The 23,736-nt window shown below is 30.8% G+C and overlaps 1 protein-coding gene across 5 annotated transcripts in view; it reads right to left on the reverse strand.

Moving 5' to 3' along the window:
- Window positions 1–6,375: 6,375 nt before the first annotated feature.
- The window catches only part of mei-W68 (meiotic W68), a 35,159-nt gene continuing 17,798 nt past the window's right edge, over window positions 6,376–23,736 (reverse strand). For all 5 annotated transcript variants that reach the window (XM_076482822.1, XM_076482826.1, XM_076482824.1 and 2 more), the window contains 7 exons: window positions 22,441–22,477; window positions 22,133–22,242; window positions 20,386–20,485; window positions 16,378–16,415; window positions 15,018–15,094; window positions 12,000–12,111; window positions 6,376–6,736 (listed from right to left, as the gene is read on the reverse strand). In XM_076482822.1, coding sequence (XP_076338937.1) covers window positions 6,617–6,736; window positions 12,000–12,111; window positions 15,018–15,094; window positions 16,378–16,415; window positions 20,386–20,485; window positions 22,133–22,242; window positions 22,441–22,477 — 594 coding nt within the window. In that variant the 3' untranslated portion in view covers window positions 6,376–6,616. The remainder of the gene's footprint in view (window positions 6,737–11,999; window positions 12,112–15,017; window positions 15,095–16,377; window positions 16,416–20,385; window positions 20,486–22,132; window positions 22,243–22,440; window positions 22,478–23,736) is intronic.

A 23,736-nucleotide genomic window follows, 5' to 3' on the forward strand; every position in this document is an offset into this window, starting at 1 on the left:
AGCAAGTAAATTATAAAGGTAAATTTTGAATCACAGTCTTGGCTGATTCCACCAAGCCCTATAGTGAGAGTGTTAAAGACCAACACATTTGTAGGTTTCACCAAGGATTAGTCAATTTGTCACACCCGCTTGACTTTCTGGACAGTTCATGAACTTCTCTACAGACTTGGTCACTGATATCCTTGATTCCTATTTTTTCTCACAGTGCAAGAGACTTAAGTATTATCTAGTTTTGTCTTAAAATATTTGTATAGTTTGATCTAGTTTTTCTAGGAATTGTTAATAAAATTTCCAAATTATCTTGTGACACACTTTAAAAAACACATTACAAATACTCCATTTTGTCATAAAGTATTTTTCTAGAATGTATGAACTTCATTCCATATTAATAACATGTTCTGGTTGTATGTTATAAAAATGCATTGCATTAACTGACAAGTATTTATGGTTTCAGGACTAACTTAGTAACAGTATTTTTCTAAACATTTTGTCTGTCCAAGTTGAAATCAATGTATGTAATATATATATATCCCTCAAAATTGTATCAAACTGTTTGTTTTTTTAATTTGTGATCAAAATATTGTAATTCCTTATCTTGATGTACAGCAAAACATTGAACCTAACAGAGCAGTGACCACTTGCACCCAAATATTCCCTGATTGCTACTCTCTTGATCATTTCTATATATGAAAGTTAACAATAAATCTAAAGTAACATTGTTTCTAATAGGTTTTCTGACTATTTGGTAAAGAAAGCCATTCTGAACAGTTCCCAAAATTCTTTTTCCTTGATGGTTTGACTTTAGCATTTCTCAATCTCTATGCCTGATATTAAAATCACCTGTAATTATAACTTCATTAACAGCTGAAATCTTGATCTCAATGTAAAGTTTCTCAAATTTCATGAATATCATTTAGTGGACTGTAATAAATTCCAACTAAAAGTTTACTGATAGAAACCTTAGTGGCCTTAATCTCATTGCTGTTATATTTAATATTGCCAAATTTATTCAGAATGTAATTCACATGCTACATATAAAGCCACTCCCCGCAACACTTTAATATTCTATCCCTAGTTAATAGCCTATAACACTGTATTTCAAAGAAACATCTTTCAACAAGACCATCTATGTTTAACCATGTTTCAGTTATTCCCAGTGTATCAAAATTCTCCATCCCTACTGATACCCTAAAGTCATTTATTTATTTATTATACTTCTAGTACTACAATAGTAACAATTATCTCTGTCCTTATAACTAATTCTCTGCTTATTTTCTATGCTAAACTTTTCTCTGCTTCATTCTTTTTGCATTTAGTCCTTTCTGACTTCACCATTATCTAGTCCTAGTTTAAAACTTCCCTTACAGCTGAATTAATAACCTTAGCAAACAAGCCAACCTCTACCATATTAAAATGTAAACCATTCATTGCAAAAATTCTAGGCCCAGCATGGCCAGTTGGTTAAGGCACTTGACTCATAATCCGAGGGTTGCGGGTTCAAATCCCCCTCACACTAAACATGCTTGCCCTTTCATCCGTAGGGGCGTTATAATGTGATGGTCAGTTGGCAGTGGGTGGTGATAACTAGTTGCCTTCCCTCTAGTCTTACAGTGCTAAATTAGAGACAGCTGGCATAGATAGCCCTCATGTAGCTTTGTGTGAAATTCACAAAACAAAAACTCCTTTCCTGCACTGAACTAATCCAACAAGTTTAAACAGCCTATCTGCTCATCCTTACATACTAACATAATCCTAGCATTTAGCCCTTGTAACTTCATCCCTACAGTTAATTCTGGGTAGTATCCCTGATAAAATTAAATTGTGGCCTTTTTCTTTAATTAGCTTTTCTGACCTACCTTCTCCTACATTATTAGCTTCTACATGCACCACAAAAACTGGATCTCTGCTAGCTCTCTTTATTATATTTCCTGCTCTATCAGTTATATCATTCATCTATGTCCCTGGGAAGCAAAATCTGATTTTTTTATCCCTATTCACTCCACAGACAAGGCATGTGCATAGAATAGTGCCTATAACCACCTTACAACCCTATCCTTCCTTGACCCTTTTGTTTCCTATCCCTTCAATAGTTTCTCAACTGCAGAAGCCAAGGGCTGAAATTTGTTGCTCAACAGAATAGTATCACTGTAACTAAATTCACTTTTTTTTGCTGTAGTACCAGTATTTCTATCTTCTTCAATGTCATTGTTAGCTGATGTATCCCTTACATGTAAAAGCTTAAGTTTCTCCTGAGATCCTGCTGCTACTTCTCACAGTCTAAGTTTCTCTTTATCTGTTGTCTCCACTTTGATTAAGATGATCTCCAAACTCTACAAAAATTGCACATCTTCATTACTAGCTTCCTTAAGAGTACATGCCAGTCCTGTGTTCCTAAATGAAATCCACTAAGGGCACCCATTTCATCTAATAAACTGTGAATTCTTTACTATACTAGCTTTACCCATTGTATTGATATTTATAGCCTGTAAAACAAATACTTTGTACCAAATACTAGCAGCCTATTATTAACACTGATAGTATTAAGTCTAACATTTAATAACTAATATTATTTTTATCACTGTTTTGTTTTCATGTTAAAGTTTATATAAACTTAGAAAGAGTTCTTAATAATTTTCTGGAAGTAGCAATGTATCAAATATTAACAATAAAATGTGTTAGCCTGATTTATAACCTATCTGTATCCATAAAAGTATAAGCTGAAGCTAAAACACCAAGAAACAATAAACAAGTTTGTAGATTGCATTTATTAAGTATTTATTTAATAAAACATTGTATATATCCTGTTATATGATCTACCAGTAAGTTTAAATATACTTAATTACATTTACAGTTTCATAATTGGGTAAAAATTGATAGTTATTGGTGGCCACATCATCATCAGAAACCCTAGTTTATAACAGTACTTCCTGTTCTATAACCAATGGGTCCACTACATGAGCCTTCCTTGCCCATCATTTCATTTGGTTTTCAAGAAAAGTGTTCAGCAGATGGCTCAAAGCCCTGCTTGTCATGACTTGATCTTGCTTCTTAGGGATGTCATCATCTAACACCATTATTATCTTGATTACTTACATATGTAAGATTCTGAGATGTTCCACTTCTATTGTGAATGTGATTATGATGGACTTTTTGAGACAAATCCATCAATCAAGCTCAAAGACTATGGCAGCACTCAAATATAGGTTTGGTGCTGACAAGGACAGCAGTAAAGGCCATTGTAGTAGCCTTCTACCAAATCAGAAGATAAAAAAAAGCTTCCAATCTTAACAGACTTTGACAAAAGGTCACATAATTTGAGAATCAAAAAATGAGATGAATATTACATGTGACTGTTCCTGGCAAGGTGATGTGATTACTCTAAAAGCCAGTGTCTCTGTGACTGCTCAAACCTAACTGAAGCATGTTATCATAATATGGATTATATTTTGATAAAGCAGATTCTAAACATTTTAAGTGTATATGAAACACCTTTAAGAAGCAAGTACTTGAATCTCTTTTTCCTTGTTTTGTCATTCAAAAACACCAGTTTGCCTCCAGTTAAGGGGAACTTGTGTATTCAAAGTAAAATTTGGTTTCAAGACCAATGATTATCTTTTGCAAAGTTTAAGTAAAGAAGGAATTATAAATGCCAATTCAGGATGGCATCTACGAGATGAAAGTACTTCACCATTAGTGGATGTCAGGAAAAAATTTTTTTTGAACAATTAAAGTCAGCATAATTTTTGCTTGCAAGTTTTCTCAGTGACATTCTTGGCACAGTATGTTAATTTACCTTAAATCAAAGTTGCACCTTTGTAGGCTTTGTGTTATGCTATTGATATTTAGTGATCAACTTCTTGAAGGAAGCCTCAAAATTGTCTACTTTGACTAAAACTGATTTGCATTTTAGGTATATTAAAGACTGTGACTAAAATTTCAGTCACTATAGTGTGCTTTGGTTGAGATTCAAGTGTTGGATCATCCCAGATAAATTTATCAGTTCAATCTCTGATACAGCTGTCTATAATAGAATCAATGGTATTACCATATGTGCAATAAAGTGCAATTGCTATAGGCAGTCAGTCACACACTCAGTTTCTGAATGTCTATACTGAACAACTACGAATAACTTATAAAATGGTTACTGAATCCAGAAAATATGGTTGTACATTGCATTATAGTATTACATGAATATCACATCATATAGCACTATTCAAAGCACTAATATGTGCAGACTCATTATCATTCCAGATGGTGAATTTGTCTATTTGATGAATGTTTAAATATCATTCAATATCAATAACTCATATGAGCAAAGATGTAGTTGACAAACTTCATTTAAAGGAGTGACACCTTAGGACCTAGATCTAGCTTTTACAGAAAGGTGAAATGCACTTTCACTGTCAGCTAATGCATATTAGAATAACACTATGCAACAAAATTTTTACTTCTTCCTGGGCAGAAAGTGTCATTTCTCAATTGCTTATGCCTAAAGTAAATGGAAAAGACCTATTTTTTTCTCTAAGCTTTGTTTTTTGTTTTGTTTTTTACCTGGGTAGTGAAATTTTCAGATTTACCCATTTTTCCAGAACATTCCAGGTAGATTCAGTGCTGAGTAGCTGATAGAGAATTTTCTCAAACTTATAAGAACTTTCTAGAATGTTGTAGAACTTATGAGAATTTTCTAAAACCTTTTAGAATTTTCTAGTCCTTTCCATAGTAATATATATATATACAGGGGTCACCACTTCAGTTTAGTTCTAGCTGCCTAAGTGAACCCATAGACCTATCTGATTTTATCAGAAATGGCACCAAGAAGCTGCAAGCATTCTCCAAATGCATGCTGCAATGTATGTGGCCAATTTATAAAGACAAGATAGAAACAGTACTCTGTGACAGCATCTGCTAAAATGTGTGAAGCCTACAAGGCATATTTTGGCATGATTGTTGGGGATCAAGACAAACCCTGGGCACCTCATTTAACCTGCGAGCACTGCAAAAAAAAACAAGATGGTAAGGTGGACAATTTTTTCTTGCTTGAATAGTAAGATTTTATATTATACAAATTTTAGACCTTTTAAAATTTAAATATCTTTTAATTTATTTTTTTTTAATTTCCAATAGTATAGAAAAAATATCACATAAAATATTTTGCATGAACCTCTTACACATTAGTTGTGGATGAAATAAATTTATTCTTCATAATAATTTTATTTTGCTTTTTTTGCAAAATGGTACAGAGGGGTGAAAGAGAGCCATGAAGTTCGTTATTTCAAGAATATGGCGTGAGCCTACTGACCCCTCAAGAAATTGCTACTTCTGCATGGTGGACCCTTCCAAAAGCCAAGCTGGCAAGAATGCATCTGCCATCATGTATCTGGACCTTCCATCATCCATCATCCCAGTGCCACACTGCCCTGAGCTCCCTGTACCCACTCTGCCAGAGAGAAAGCAGTCATCCTCAGAAAAGAGCAGCAAACCAGAAGAGGAGGTAGATGTTGAAGATCCAGATTACAATTTCAGAGGTGCAGCTGGTGAGAGAAACCCATACTACCCCAACCAAAGAGACCTCAATGACTTGATCAGAGATCTTGGTCGAAGAAAGTGGAATGCCAAGCTTTTGATTTGGAGTGGGATTTGTAAGATGAAAGTATGCAAGTAACAAGTCATAGGAAATGTCACCGACATTTTTCAAGCTTCTTCACTTGTTAAGATGGTCCTTGCTTCTGCCATAATGTATCTGGTCTGTGTGAGGCAACTGGAATTACCTGTAACCTGTATGAGTGGCATCTCTTCATTGATAGCTCATCCAGAAGCCTCAAAGCTGTGCTGCTTCATAACAGGAATAAGTATCCGTCTCTTCTTCTGGCTCATTCATTGCACCTCAAAGAAGAATACAAGAGCGTCAAGACCTTGCTAGAAGCCTTGAAGTATGGACTTTGGACGCCTCTACCAAGGAGCGTATAATGAAAACATGATGGGGGGACTATATTTGGTGGCTTATACACGAAAGTGATTTACATAACAGTTGCAAATCTCTAAAAACTACTCATTTCTAAATATTTTCGTATAACTTTAGTATAAATACATGTAAATCTTTATTCATATGTTGTTTTTTTCAGACCTTATGTAAATAAAAATATGCAACTTTGCCTGTTTTTACATAGATAATAGGTTAATTTCTAAATTTCATTATCCAGGTCACAAAAGCAAAATTTGAAGGGAATAAGGGCCATTTTCTGCACTTTTACAACATAAGCAATTAAGAAATAATCCATACTATCCAGGAACAAAATTTGTGTTACATAGTGTAATTAGATGTAATTTATGCTCACTATGTTTTCTGTAGAAGCAATAGTACATAAAAGATTCCATAAATAATACACAGTATTTATTTAAAGGTAGTGCAGGATAAAACTATCATGCAATTATGTTTTATATATGGTTTGTAAAAAAATATAGAATTATTGATATATATATATATAGAAAATGTGTATGTAAATAAAAATAATTTAACTGTAACATTACTTTAAATTTTGGAGATTATTATGAACTCTAAAAGAAACAAAATACATGATTGTATGGTTGATCTTATATTTATAATTTAGTTTTAAGATTAAATCCAGCCACCAAGTCTGATTTTGCTAGGTAGGTAAACTTCAGTCAGAAAGCTTGGAGAAATTGTAGAGAGAGACTGAATTTCTGCTTTTTTCTTCACTCTATGGATTGTTTCCACCTAATAGAAAAAACAAAACAAAATAACAATAGTGAATAGACATACCTGTGTACTACACAGTAAGCAATTCAGAATCAAATTAATATACAGTGAACTCTCCTTGAGTAACCATCTTCCCAAGGACACACCTCTCCCATTTGCAGGCAATATATTACAGTCCCAACAATTTTCCTTGTAAAATATTTCCCCAGGCTGACTCCTCCCCTGTGACCACTGAATTCATTCCCAGGGCCATTGTTGATTTTCCATATTTCGACCATCTACTATCTTTTTTTTTTTCTCCAATGATAAACAATAACAATCGTTGTTGTTGATTACAACATTCAGCATGCATCAGTTTAAAGTTACTCTGATACTGTTCCTAATTCAATGTTATTGTTTTATTGCCTCTTGGACCATAGTTTTTAAAGTTCCTGCTATAAAAGGTTTCAAAAGACATGGTAATAGGAAGAAAATGTTATATTAATCAATTTACATTAGTCTCATGCTACATCCAAGCTGTTAGTCTTAGTGAGTGTACCTAGATGAAAATTGTTATTGTCATTATTTATATTACCTAATTTAACCTTATCTAGCATAAAATTTCCTAATTTTTTACATTTTTAGTTACTTTTATAATAATAAATAAAGAATAGTTAGGAAATATAATATTTACCTGTGTTGTTAACTGTCTTTCTATATTAGCCATTATACTTTCAACAATACTGTTAATCCACAGAAAATAACATCAACAGCTGAGAAAAGTGGTATCTGTCAGAATTTTTTTGGCTTTCTAATCAGGTGACTTGAGCAATTAGATATTCAACTTGATTCCCCTATATGTTCTTGTGGGAAAACCTTTTTTCTTATAAAGTAATCTGTCAATTATGTGTAACAAAATGTAGCATAAATCATACTGCAATCAATCATTTTAACTCTAGGCTTTCTGTTGTTTATAAATTTAATTGGAGGCAAATACAAAATAAGCCACTTGAAAGACCAATATTTTCACATGCTGTTTGATAACATTACCATGACAGAGACATTATATATAGTCAATAAGTAAAATATTAATTTTTTTCTGTTTTTATTACACATGAAATTTATTGTCAAAGTATCTTAGAAACAGACAAATTCTATTCCAAAATGGCACCAAAGATAAAACCATATGATTGTGTTGAGTTATCACTGGCAGCTAAATCAGTTATTCAGGAACATAAAGCCAGTACAAATTAATTGAAAAGTTCAATGTTGACATAACACAAATCCTGCACATTTTGAAGAAAAAGGCTGATTATATGATGGCATTAGAAGAAAATCAGCCATTTTCAAGAAAAGGTATTTGTTATACACTTGTGAGTGGCGATTGTGAAGCATCATAATCTTGGTATCAAAAAGCTTGTGCAATGCAATTTCCAGTTTCCAGACCTACTTTGCAAGAAAACGTACTCAACAGTCACTACTCTGGATCTTTTTTACTTCAAAGTGTTGTCTGAATGGCTCGCCAAATTCAAAGTCAGACGTAATATTTAGCAACTCACAATCAGTAGTGAACATAGCAATATCAATGGAATACCAAACTGCTATTATAGAGAGATATGCACCTACAGACAGCTACAATATGGATGAAATTCAGGTCAGCTATTGTGGTTTACCAGATATAACATTATGTGTAGAAGGTAAACAGTGCATAGTGGGTGTGATAAAAAAAAAAAAAAAGAGACCTTGTTGCATTATGCTGCTATAGTGTTGGTGAGTTTAAATGCACTATTGTGATTGGTAAGAACACAAAACAAAATTGCTTCAAAAACATAAAGAGTGACTTATCCATGGCTTGGTATGTTAATAAAAAGGTATAAATAACTAGTACTGTCTTCCAAGACTGGGTTAGAAGCTTCAATATGCTCAGCATTGCAACATTATCTTACTGTTAGACAATTCCAACATTGCACAGTCAAGTGAATTTGTCAAAATTTTGTTGTGTATCTTAAAACAGCTGGTTTTGGTATTAACACTTTTACGAATAAAGCAGAAAACAATGTTTTGACCTTCTTAGGTCATCTTCAGGTTAACTGAGATACAATTCTATTCCAAGTAGGCTCCTTGTTATCAAGAAGGACAAAAAATTGTGTTGTTGCCTTAAAATGGAATATCAGTGCTACAACCTCTTGATCAGGGTATGCATTCAAAGCCCACAACAAAAAGTGCTTAGTCCATTCTGTGTCATCAAACATGGCTAAAGGCATGTTACTCACAAACTTGGATGAAAAGTGTCAGTGTGCTATATGCTTGTTAGTAAATTAGTTCTGTCATGTGTAAAATAAAGACCAGCACAGTATCAGTGCAAAAGGCTTTATTGGTTCCCTCTCAACTAGCAACTGTGAAGACTAAAGACTACAACGTCTCTTTGGCTCAACTGGTACAGCTCACTAAAGATTTCTTCTCAGTGTCATCACACACTCCAACGAATATGTCAAACAAATGTTGATCCCACCACCGAAGAACTTTGTGACAACTGGGAACAAGAACTTCTCAATGATTTGAATTGTGATCATTTCAGTGAAGACAGCAGTCATAAAGACAATAACAGTAACCAGCATATAGGTGCAGAATAGTGTGCAATCCAGTCAATACAGCAAATGTTCAAGTACATTGCAGACATGAAATAATTTACACAAAAATATGCAGCACTCATGAAAATGAAGGACAGTTTAAATAATGTAGAAAATATTCAGAGTGAAATTATTAACACTATGCCAAAAAAACAGCAATTTAAAACAACTAACTTTTTTATCTGATAAAGTATATATTCACAGATGTCTCATTACCAAAATTTGTGAAATACTCTGAGTGATGAAAATAAAGACAATGAAATATAAAATACTCAAGAAATTAATAATTATTAATAGTTTGGATGTTCAATATGCAAAGAAATGTCACATATAACATTACAAGTCAATATTCAAATATTTTACAATTTAATTGATGAACTGGTTGATCTCTGTTAAAACCACTTATGTTCAGACCCAAAGGTGGTCTCTTAAGAGTTTACTGTACATATATTAGAACTTGAGATAAACTTGTGTATGCACACTTAAGTTTCTCTCATAAATGTTTTTATTTTAAATGGTAAGTGAATTGTGAAAACTTGTACCTCTCTCTTTAAAATAGCATTTATTCCTTAGTAACATGTATATTTTTTGGTATGCATTATAAATATCCCTTCCCAATGTTAAAACAAACTTTCTCACTAATTCTTATAGGTGTATCATTTGTGCAAGTGGAAGTTTAGCTAACTGAAAAGCAGCAGAAACATGTATGGATACTAAAAGCTAAATACCAGGTAATTCAGGAGTCTGTTGCATCATACACCAAATATCTCAACTATAAAACTATAACAAAACATTTAAAAACAAAAGGTTATCAAATTTACCTAAGAACAGCAGTTATAAAGATAGATTATTTATACATTCAAAATTATTATGAAATGTGGCAAACAATCAACAACTGTGTCCAAAGTGATGCCCAAATATTAGCATGATTACTTCACTGTCAATACTGGTTGTTCTTGGTTTGTACATGTGGCAACTATATGTAAAGATGCCTGTTCTCTGCAGCTGCTGGATCTTCTAGTGACATTCTATACAGTAAAACCAAGTTAAATGTGATAATGTGTCATTATTATCCTTAGCCTGTGAGAGTGTTGCAATTGGGTCCATGGATGTGTGGCTAAGTTTCTCAGAAACTAATAAACCAATGTACTTGAAAATGTTATGGAAGATGGGAAGTCAGTATCAGACAGTCCTCCCCAGATTTGCTCCAGCTGCAAATCTGAGTTTGGATACTTGATCACTTTGAAGCATCTTTTTAATAATGGAGAGATAGGGACATTTTCACGGTTTTTGGTTAATACCTGTGTAAAGGTTATCAGAGTTGTACCAAATTTTGTGGGTACATCAAAATACGATATGGATCATTGGTTATCCTGCATCTGAGAAGTGTTTTCTGAGTTTTCAAAGTGGAAATATTATGTTACCAAATATAAATGTATGCAATCTCAAGTATATGGAATTTCTTTGATTACTTATGTTTTGATGAAGAAGAAGCAGTTGCAGTAAATAATTGTGTACTAAGTGAAAAAGGGGGTTTTATTTTAATACATTTTGGACTCTTCAAAGGTGCAAGGGCCTGCTTATGCACAATCCTGTCCTTTGACCTGAAAATTAGATTTGTGTAACTTTTGCTATGGTTGGATATCAGTCGTGTAACTAAACAGCTATATGTGTAGAAGGGGTACATTTATGACTGCAACTATTATTCTTCAAGAATTAATTTAATCACTTTGTCTTTCAAATATTTCATTTGTTATTGTCCATATTTGTGCCTTTAACATCCTGCACCCATGTTACATATTAATAACATTTTTGAAAGACATGATTTTGAATTACTTCAGTCATACTGTCACATGGTAGGCTCACACCACCTCATTCCATACCACTAAGAATTATTTTCCTATATCTCTCCATATCTTAATTATTTGGCTATTAATCGACTTCTGAATCACCTCTTTTTTAACTCAAAAAGTAAATTTGCTCAAATATATTTCAACACTTTTTATTTTCTGATATATTGTGTATTATATCTGATATTTTATTTTTTTTAACTATGAAACAAACGTGAAGTTTTTACTTAAAAACATTTTAATACAAAATAAGATTATGTTGTACTGGTATCTTGAATCCAGTTTTTGTTACTGGGCTTAGTTTTGACCCATTATCACCCACACTAAATAGGAGGACTTTTCAAGACTGTTCTGTCATGCCCAGTAGTTTAGACACACTTTTCAAAATTTCAAATATTGGTTTTCAAAGTAATAAAAGATAAGCATGGATGCCATTTTCAATTTGCTATTACTTACAGTATTTTACATTAACTAAACCTGTGTGTTTTACAAGTAGTGCGTGTAAAAATTTGGAATTGCTATGCCATTCAGTTTATTTCCTTTCTCATTAAAGTGTAATGAAGAATTTACTATTGAAACTACACTGATATATTCATTCTACTTTTTTTATTACATCAGACAAACTAGGAACTGAAAATGTTCCATCATAATAAAAGAAGGAACACTTTAACTTCTATACATAATGAAATTATAGTAATATATAAAGTCTCACATAAGCCATCATTGGTCCAGGTTAGAAAACAACTTAAATGATATATTTAACATAATCTTTTGTCCCTAGAATGTTTTTATAAAAATGTTTGCTAAAAGTTTATGATTTACCTGATTTTTCCATTCAGGATTGTAGGTCATATAAGGTCTCTGCATCAAATCAGCAATTTTAGATATATCTTGTTTACTCAATGGTTGTAGTGCATCATCAGGTATCTTTAACCTGGAGATTTAAATAATTCTAAAACCTTAAATTACAACAAAATCAAATTACAAATACAAAGTTAAATTGGAAGTAAACACCTATTCAATTTCCACATTTGTGTTTTAAAATGTAAAATATGTCTCAATATTCTACACAAATGTAACGTATCAACAGTTGTCAAAATATCCTTAACACAGTTTTTGACAATCATTACATTTCAGATTACTTGGTTACCATCATAAAACTCAATAGTTATTAATTTTAATTGCCAATTAAAATTACCTAACAAATCAATCTGGGAAATAAAAGCTATTCAGTAATTACCATTTTAACTATTAAATGTTTTTGTATAAAAATTTTCATTTATTTCAAAATGAATTATTATTAATGAATAAAACAAATAATTATATATTTTAAGACACACTAGGTTAACCTAGCATCATGAGGTGTAAATGTGCATGAATAATGGAACAAAATCATTGTGCATTGCAGTATCAAAAGTGATGCTACATCACTAAGCAATGAAATAAAAGCAAGTCAAACACAAGAGTTAAATAGTGAAAAATAAATATAATTTTACATTTGAACAGTAGTTAATGTTAGGGTTTTTAATAAAGAGAACTTGTTTACTTTTTATATTACTTTTTTCTCAATAATTTTAACACATGGAAAAAACATAACAAAGTCAGTGGATTTTTTTAAAATGTTTTGATGGAAAAATTAAAATTGGATTTCATAACTTTTTTTGTATGGACACAAATTTAAGACATTTATATTTATTGGAATTCTTCTTATAATTACATACAAAACCTCCCTTCTTTTGTACAGCTGAAAACACCTGCCTTGTCTCTTGTCAACAGGTTTTTCAACACAGACAAGTGTATTAGAACATCTTTATTCACAAAAAAAATGTACTCTTACAAATAAAACATTATTTGAAAATGAAGCATGACATGTGTATGCAACCAACAATTTATAAAAACCATGTTGTTTTACTATGTTATACCACATATATATGTCGGCTTTAAATATCATCCAAAATACATATGCTTGGTTAAAAACAACTAATGATTACAAAATAGATTTAAATGTGAAATATTCCTTACTGACAAGAAACTGTGTCAAATTGTATTGCACAAATTTGTTGACAATTACACATGAGGATTTTTTAAATTAAATTACAAATTAAGAATGTAGGAATTTTTATACTGGAGAAATCTGTCTACAAGATTAAAATAACATTTAAAAACACCTTCCTTTGTGTTTGGAGCATATGGTTAGAAATTTAGAATTTTTGTTTTAAATGTTAAGATTGTTAACAAAGAAAATATTACAAGTAGAATAAAAATCAAATGAGTTATCTTTATTTCAAAATCTGGAATTAACCAGTATCCAAGTTTAATCTTATATTTAATTTTTTCCTATTTAACAACTGTGTTTGACTTGCATTATTTTGCTGCCGAGCAATGTTGAATAACTGTTAATAACGTATCACGTGATGTTTCAGTTTCCTGTTACTTAAATATATCCACCTGATAATGCTAAAAAAATCTACCAAAAAAGTTGTGCTTTTTAAAAATAAAATAAAAAATAAGTTTCTAAAAACAAACATAATTGTTTTCTTTATAAATAAAACTTTAAGTTCTATTTTTATTTTTTCACTTGCTGTCAGTGTTCATTTTTGCTGATATTTACAACTTTCTCTAAGATATCAGTCTACTTTAATATCACATGAGGTCATCTGATAGTGCAGAAGGCAAATAATGGAGGTTTGATCTCAGGTGACAAATTCTCTTCAGGTAATCAATAATTACATGATACAAGAGATATACTGTTTATAAAATTCTTCCCATAATCCTACACTAAAAATTGGGATCATAAAGACCTCTTTTTTATTGGCTAAAAATTATTTGTTTTTGTCAACAAACTTTTCAATATAGAGAAATGTAATAGAATTACAACTTTATTTTTGACCCATATGTGTGAGAGACCCTTCCTATTTGTCTTGTTAACCCACCAGCATTTTCTTCAATTACATTAGCTCATTCTCTGCCATTATTTCATAAACTTTAAAAAAAGTGAAATATCATAATAAATAATCAACTACTAATAACATCTTGTCTTCCTACCTTGAAAACTGTACTACCAAACTGTTCCAAATGAAGTAAGTGTGTCTGCATGCTTCTGCATACATTAATTTTTCATGCAATCATCACATAAGATAAAAGTCCAAAAATAACTGGTTGATTTATAAAATAGGGGTTTTTCACATCCTCACGACTAGATGAATAGAAGTAAAATCTTAATATACACATTTTTACTGGTTATAATTATAATATGTGCAGTGGTGGTCTTAGTCATTCTATGAGTCTCAGGTGGAATTCTGTAAATAGGGTTCCATAATGATAAGAAACCTCAGAAGTAGATTAAAAGGCACAGCACTGGGGGCTCTTACATGTGTGAGGCTCAAAACAATTGCTCAATCTGCCTAATAGGTAAGATTCCCAATGAATATATGTAACTTTACAATATCAATAATAATTGCTTCATTCGTAGTTTACTTCTCAGATATGAGATTTCTGGTTTAAATAAGTTTCAAAGATGTTCTTATAAATTTTTAAGATTGCAAATGTAAAACAAATTCATGTAATATCCTGAATTTTGTACCAATTATGTTAAAAATATGTGAAAAGAAAATATTAAACAAAATTTTTTTAATATTTTCTATTTTTGTAAATTTTTCAACTATAAATTATAATAAACTATAAATAAAATATAAATGTATTTATATTTTAAAATGAAAGTTGTCTACAAATTTTGAAAATACTGAGCTACAATTTCTATCAATTAAGTTATTATAAAAATTTCAGTTAATAACAAAATTAACTCTTTATTGCACTTCCCATACTTAACCAAATCCACACCTTTCTATGTCTGTAGGATGAATTCCTAACCATTGGATTGAGGGAGTAGCTAGATTTTGCACATCATATGCTAAAGACTGGAGAAACTTATGATTAGTTCGACATTTTAAAATGAGTACTGTATCAGTAAAAATAAACATAAATGTGCATTTCAATTTAAATGTACTCAATCAGTTTTTCAATATATGATAAAGGCAAGTATAAAACAAAACATTCAAAAATATTGTACAATTGAATTGAAATTTCTAAGTAACAAATCACTTTAATTTTACTTTGGGTCAGAAATTGTTTGTTGTAAACTATTAATGTATTCTCAATTGTTATTCATCTTGAAATATAAATAAATAAAAATTTGCATCAGTGTTACAAATTATTGATATGTGATTGCAGAGTTATATGTATTCTTCATTCTTGATGGTGAGTGTTCCCTTTTAAAATATATTTGATAAATGGGATATTCCAAATACTTTTAAAATTACACCTTTTATATTTTCCTGACAAATGGCATAATATTTCTTTTTGTTTTATGTGTTTGTTTTTAGTGTTGTTAGTTTATTTTAATAATTTGGTTTTGTTTTTTACATTTATTCATCATTTGGATATAGTTGCAAATTTCACTTATGTACTCTTGATGTGGATAAATTAATTTAATTATTTTCATTTATATGCATATACATATAAAATACAACTGTTTAACTGTAATAATGTGTACATTAAATGTGATGTATTGGGTTAAGGAATAATTCGTGAGCGTTTTTTCAAGTTAAAAAATTATATTCATAAATGAAATGCTTTCACAAAATATTTCATGTCATTTGGTAGATAATTTTTTGCTCTAATAGATGGTGTGTTTGATTTTCATATGTCTTTAATTTTTGCTTTCATTTTCAGCTCATTAAATGGAATGTCAAGTGGACAAAATCGAGCATTTTCGACACCATCTGCTTTTCGCATTTAATTTCTTGCAATTTTGTTTACAACAATGCATACTATATACCTAGGTATTACATGAAATAAAGTATAATAATAAATGTTTTGGGTGTAATGTGTTCATGCATTGAAGTATTGTATAGTCTTGCATGTAATGCTTGAATGAAATTATTTAAAAAGGCTCACAAATTATTCCTCAACCTAATAATTATATGTATTATCTGCTGTTTGTGAAAAACCTCTGTATACATGATTTATGTACTGTAAATTATGCTTTGTAGGTAATATATATATATATATGATTATGGCAAGTTAGTTTTCACACATGAAACATATCAATTTGTCACTTTAAGCATAAAAGTTCACATTTATTTAAGCATTCTTCTGAAGACACAATAATGAGTTATTACAAATAACTATTTATACTTACAAGGGAACCATATTTAAAAATCAGTAGAATTTCTATTCCTGGAAAAAATATACACATTGTTATAAATAAATAGGTGTGTTGTTTACGAATTTTATGTTGTTAGTATTCTTAATCTGTTATACTTAATAGTTTTATAACGAAATTTTAAAACTAGATTTGTAGACTATAAAGATATATGAATTCTAATTTTAGAATTTATTACATTCATTATTGGAAAAAAACGTGCTTAAATACACTATTAGCTACAAAAAGAAAATTTCTTTGGTATTAAAGTATTAATAACGATAATGAATTATTATGAATTACTTAAAATTGTACTGCTATCACTCACTGACAAAATTAGGAAATTATTAATTAAACCTTATTATAACAACTGTGGCTTTTTCTGTTAGCACTTATAAGAAATAAACCTTATACTGTATTCATTCATAATAATAATATAATGTATACTCATTACTGTTTTAAACATGTACACACACACCACCCATCATAACAGCATAGTACTTGGCACAAGTACTAGAATTTCTGTGAATCAGTATTTATCTATCAATTTACTTTAATTTTTAGTTAATTTTAAAGTAGTTACAACACCAAGATTTGCAAAGTACAGGATCTCTAAATTAGTAGTAGCAGAGTACTAAAAGAATTCAAACAATTTATAAGATGACCTTTAGAAAATAACCCCAAAAAATTGAAATGCAGTCCTAAACTTAGAAGAAAAAAAGTTTTAATATTTTGTTAATTTCAGCAACTGAATATAATACAATGTTCATAAATAATTATTACATGCAGGCATTAGCTTAATTTACTATTTAGGACAATCTAGCTGAAGTTACTATTTGCATATTTTAAAGACAGTAATAGTAATACCACTGAAATTTTAAAAAAGCACAAAAGCATTATTTTTTTAACAATCTGTGAGAATGGAAACCAGTATTTGCAAACTGTTAACAGATTCTCTCTTTTTGTTTCTCAGACTTTAATTTATCCACGCACTTTTCTTTCACTATATAAACAATATTATGAAATAATCACACATCATTACTTAATGGGTACTGTTAAATGTGTATTGAATGGATTTCACCTAATGATATGTTTTCACAACCATGTATTCACTTGTACATCACAAACATTTTTGTTTCAGTTGAATCAGTTTCTATGAACTGACTTAAATGAAACAAAATTAAAGACTAAAATGGCTAAAATTGAGCAAAATAGTCTAATGTAGTAAAATATGACCACAAACTACTGTTTTACTTATTAAAAAGAAAACTTAGTGGTATATTGCTAATAAAAAATGTAACTATTTTAAAAAATTATTGAAAATTTTAAACTACAATAAAAGTTTAAGATCTTACAAAAAGAAGGGAGATCCAATAAAACACATACAAGCAGGAGGATAGTGTCACTTGAATAATTTTAACATCAAAGTAGTTAAAAATTTGTCAAAAAATAAAAAAACACATAACATAATGGAATAAATCAGTAATAAACTCTTTGAAAGCAGATACATGAATAATGAATGGAAAACTTGCAGACTGGGTCACATGTGAACACATTCAGGTCTATAAGCTTTGATAGAAAATAAAACAATCAGAAAAAAAATGGAGCAACATATTATGAATTGAAATCACACAGCTTAAGCTTCTTGAAAATCAAGTTTGAGTTTAAACAAGGTATGTAACTAAAACACTGAAACATGCTGGTATATTTTCTACAATATGCATGGAAATGTTTCCTACTGTAGGGATGAAAGATTCTGAGAAAATCTGTGGTTTTATGAAAGTAAAGCCATACCACAACAACCTGTTTTGTAATGTAATACCTTGTTTATGACAAACAATTGGCCTTGCTATAAAAATAACATTAACATGATAGTTAAGTTTGAACTAAGTAAATCAAATAATGTTTCCAAAGTTTAGGTTAGTTATGTCTGGGAAGGTTGAGTAATTATACTGGATCTTATAAGAGGTTCCCTAGACACCAGTCTTTTTTTCTCCAGCTGTCAGCTTAAGTTTATATGATACAGTATAACAGAGAAGTAGAATAATTAATTAAATTTGTGTAATAGATTTTAAAAAGCTTACCTTCCTCAATAATGGGGCATGAAACCCAAAATAACATTCAAGGAATATTTACAGTTTTGAATATTCTATGATTTTCTACATAATGTGTAAATAGATATTAAGAGGGTTTAAACACTTAAAATATAAATTATTCAAACTTCATAGAGACAGATACATATGTGTGTGTGTGTGTGTGTGTGTTTTGTAACCTGTTTTATATAGTTGATAAAAGTGCTTGTAATTTTGACAACTGAAGTTAATTCTGGTTTTGAATGTTAGCCTATAAATATTGGTTATAGATCCAATTTTGCTTTTACATGTATAGTTACATGTTGTAGGCAGTGCTATACTTTATCTTATCATGTGGTCACTAAACAGTTATATAAGTGAATGTTTCAAACTTTAAAGTTGTTCAGTTGTACAACTTATCAAATTAAAACAATACTATAAATTAGTAAGAGTGCCATATAACACAAAAAAGGAACAAAACAAAACATTTTTGAAAGCAGTCTATACAAATTGTTGTATTAAAGACTACAAAAGTCTAAACAGTGACAAGTGAGAAACAAATTTTACTTCAAAACCACAAGTATTTCCCCTGTATTGCAACTTGTTTCAAATCTAACTTTTACATTGTGATTCTGACATGGGAGAAAATATATGAGTCTGTTACTGAAAAACAAGTCCTGCAAACAGAAGCAGAACATGAGTCCTGTAAACTAAAAACGAAAATTTCCCTATATAAACATAAGCACTAAGGCTAATTCTGAATTAACATGGTTATTCTATTTTCCAAAATTGAACCTTGTGTATTATGACTAATGATGGTCTACTCATTTCCTAGATGGGTGATGGCCCGGGCTGGCCAGGTGTGGTTAAGACACTCGACTCATAATTTGAGGGTTGTGGGTTCAAATTCCCGTCACACCAAACATGCTTGCCCTCTCAGCCATGGGGACATTATAATTTGATGGTCAGTTCCACTATTCATTGATAATAGAGTAGCCCAAGAGTTGGCAGTGGGTGGTGATAAATAGCTGCCTTCTCTCTAGTCTTACACTGCTAAATTAGGGACAGCTAGTGCAGATAGCCCTCAAGTAGTTTTGCATGAAAATTAAAAACAAACCTAGATGGGTGTGAATTGATTTAGTTATACTAAGAGTTTGGACATCATGAAAACTTCCATTAAAATTATCCTTGACAGTGAAAAGTAAGATAAACAAGATAAAGCAATTCTTTTAAACAAAAAGTGTGAAAATCTAAGTTTGTGATTCTAACAAAGCCATGGTGTAGTATGTATGGATTATAAACTTTTGAAGAGCTCATGAAAGTCACACACCATTTATAAAATGCATAATGAATTTTATTTTAGTATCAATATCAGTTCATTGAAAGTATGGATGGCTCTCACTCCAAAAATGGAGTATCAAATCAGCATTAAAGTGTAAGTGCTTTGGTCTAATGAAAGATCATTTTGATAGAGTCATGTCAGAAACGAAGCATGAGGGGTCAACTAAATTGTTTCAATTTAACAGAAAGTTTCTTAACACAAGACTTAACTTGTATTGATATATTTAGATGTATAAAAGGTATTGTATTGCTGTAGGAAGTAAGTTTTGAGTGGTTAGCTCATTGCCATTTCTAACAGTCTGAGAGCACATTCTCCCAGAAAGTCTTGAAAATTTAATGCTGTGAAATTGAACCTTGATCTCTTAAAAATATTGCATATACACATTCTAATATACTAAGTTGAAAGAAGCAAGTTTTAATACACAAGTTGTAACCACACAGGTCATGAAAAAGGGGTCAGGCCATGGCATGATTGACCTTACCACTTCTTGCAGCTCTGTAGTGTAGTTATAACTATCACTGATTAATAGCAGCAGATTACCTTTTGAAAATATGTTAGAAAGAACTAGTAAAAAGTAAATGGTTTTGATACCAAAAGGATCTGCATCCATCAGAGCCAAAATTGGGATTTCTAAGTCTGTCCACAGCTTATGTACCAGTTCTCTTGTATTAACATCAGGGAAACCTTTACCCTATTGCATGACAGTAAATAATTTAAATAATAAAATGCATGTAACAACAAGAACTTTATTATTGAAGTGCATAATAAAATATTACTATTTTACAACATCTAGAAACATAGATTTTTACTGTCCATTATTATAATGCTGTGAAACTTTTATATAGTCAAATATCTATTTTTTCCAATTAGTATATGAAATAGTGATAAAATAAAAAAATGCACTTTACTTAAAGTATCAAGATAATTTTTTTCATATTGTTGTATTGCATTTAGACATTATTTGAGTTTAAGAATCCTGACAATATTTCATCCTACAGTTTACAATTCAAAATAGTAATAATAATGATGAAATAAACCTGCTAGTTCAAAGTAATCTAATTAACACAAACTTTATTTTCAACTATCTGCAACTAACAGGCTTTAAATCTACAGCTGAGAGTAAATTTAATTCATCTGTTAAACAAGTATTACCAAAACATTTTACTTTACATGTGTTTTATTTAACAATAGTTTTTATGCTCAGAAATAATAAAACCATGCAAGTTTCATCTTTTTTAATCACAGATTTGCAAAACACCATAGAAACCAGGGTATTATAAAATTTCTTTAGAATTTTTTTAGTATTTAAATCTGGTAAAATGTAACAATCTAGTATATCTATGTGTGTAATACTTGTCATGCTTTTATTAAGACATTTTTAAGTTAGTTTAGACATATATTTCTTTTTTTCAGTGTTAATATTTTAATATTATTTGGTTCAGCCAAAAGAGTACAAACAAATGCATATACCTAAAGGAAAGTACACTTATGATGCATGCACAATGCATTTTAATTTACTTCTTGTTTTGAGTATGCTTTCATATTTGGTTAATTCTAGACAGGGCACTGTTATGTTTTAGAAACAAGTTATTAATATACTGTACATAAAAGGGAGTTTCAAATTTGCTGATTCAAAACTCTAATCCTCTAACAGAAATTTTATTAATAATATGTCTCAGTTCATTTAAAGTGTTTGAGAAGTTTAACGTTCATAGTAATTCCAATTTAGAGTTATGGTAATGAATGAAAGACATTTTGGGTAGTGACTTGTCGTGGACAAAAGCTAGACCTGAAGCACTATTTTTGCACATCTTTGATTTGAGATTCTCAAAGGAAGAATTAGGAGGAATACAAAAATTATCTTCCATCTAGTGATCATAAACCTTACTCCATATTGGCTTTTCAATATGTTTACCAAACTTTTAGTATTCAACACTGTAGTGGTACACTACGTACAGGCTTAAAGAAATATGCAAAAGTGAAACAGTGAGCAATAATTATATTTTATATTTGTTACAAATAATTTTCTGTCTAATATTGTAATACCAACTCTCCAGCATGTGGTATATTAACTTCACTTTAAAATTCAGTTTGTTGTATGATACAAGTGGCTGCTACATTAATACATTGATCAAGCAGCATAATTTAGTATTTTTTAAAAGTAAATATGGTTTCATAATAATTCATGCTTACCAACTAAAGTATGTTATATAGAAATGAGAAATTAATAAAATAGAAAAATGAAAAAAGGATTCTAGAAAAATATCATCAATTGATGCCAAACACAAGCTTTAAAAAAATGTATTGTACTTATACATTGTATATATTATTTACTTACAGTGATCAAAATGGATGGATAAAATTTTCTTGGAAACCCATCATCTAGAAGTTTTTGAAATGTAGCATCCTTTTCAATAAGCAGTACAAACTTGGCTTCAGAACAAAGACCTGACTTTATTTAAGGTTTTTAAAACACAACTTATCAGATACATATATTTTACCTTGATTGAACTTTAGTTGCACAAAATATATGCTAATGATAAAAGTTCAAATGGAAGTAACAACTGGCATACTTTTTACATGGTTTAATAACTTTAATTCATAAAAGAATGTACCTTACTAAGCTTTGAAATATTTAAAGGATACATTCTATGCCTTGGATATCACATGGAACCAGAACTCCCTAATATAAAATATAACATTTTATGTATCAGTTTACTTGGTTCAACTTAAACAAAAATTTTTGTGAAAAAGCTAAAGTTATTTTATTTTGTACAATGAGTAAACAACATATCTGTGACAGTATATGAAAGTAAACTTACTTTACTTAACACCCAATCTGAAAGTTAGAAATATATGTTTAGTAGGCTAATTTTTTACTAAACATATCCCCTAAAATGTATCCAGCAAAGAACATGTAATAGCACAAGTGTGATGTGTGTGGCCCCAGTAACAGATTTAGTGACTGCAATATAGATCTCTGGATAAGTTGCCTCCTCATCGAGCGATATGTGCTACCACCATGGAATTGGCCAAAGGAATCATCCCCAGACAATGTCTAGCAAGAAGAAGGAAATGCTTTAATACCCAATATATGGACAGAAGTTCAAGAAGAGTAATATGTAAAACACAGAAGTCTGTAGACCACTGGCCTGAATCATTGTTGTGAATGACTCATACCCCCATGTCTGAAGGGTAGCATCCATGAAAACATGTAGATCCAGCCATGTGGAAAGAAGCAGCACACCCATTGATGTATAGCTGTTCCCCAGCCACCAATGCAGATAGATTGTGGGAAAGGAGGAAGTGAAATGGGGATATAAAGAGGATGCCAATCAAGGTTTCATCATTTTTTAATTTCCCTCTTAAGGGATGGTAAGTGGGCATGACCACAAGAAAACAATGATGTCATGAAAGACCAAATCCCCAAAAGCAACAGAACCTTGTGAGCAGTAAGTGACTAAGTGGAGAGAGTGTGGCAAGAAAAAATTCTATTAAATTAAGTCATGAAGGACAAGGCAGAGCTCGACAGTTAGTTAAGTCAAAAAAGAACCCCAGTTGGACAAGATAATGAGTGGGTCAGAGGAAGGACTTCTGCATTTTGACCAACCAGTCCATCTGAGCCATCACAGAAAAGTAGCTGCTGAATAAGAGTGGCCAATTCCAGTTCAGAAGGAGTCAGCTGGCTATATAATAATGAAATCACAGTCCCTGAACATGGAGATGACATGCGAAAGCCCAGACAATTCAACCGAACATATAAAGTGCTGAAGCAAGTCTAAAGGGAAGGTCTGAAATTGATTAACCAACCTAAGGGAAACAAATCAGAGAAAAGGATAAGAAAAATATGATATTGTCATATGAGTTAAGCATAAGAGACATCCATAGTCGATATTCACAACCCATGAGAAAATATCCATCTCAAGGTAAGAAGGATTCCAA

This window comes from Tachypleus tridentatus, chromosome 13, assembly GCF_004210375.1.
Source record: "Tachypleus tridentatus isolate NWPU-2018 chromosome 13, ASM421037v1, whole genome shotgun sequence".
In the NCBI taxonomy this organism is placed as follows: domain Eukaryota; kingdom Metazoa; phylum Arthropoda; class Merostomata; order Xiphosura; family Limulidae; genus Tachypleus; species Tachypleus tridentatus.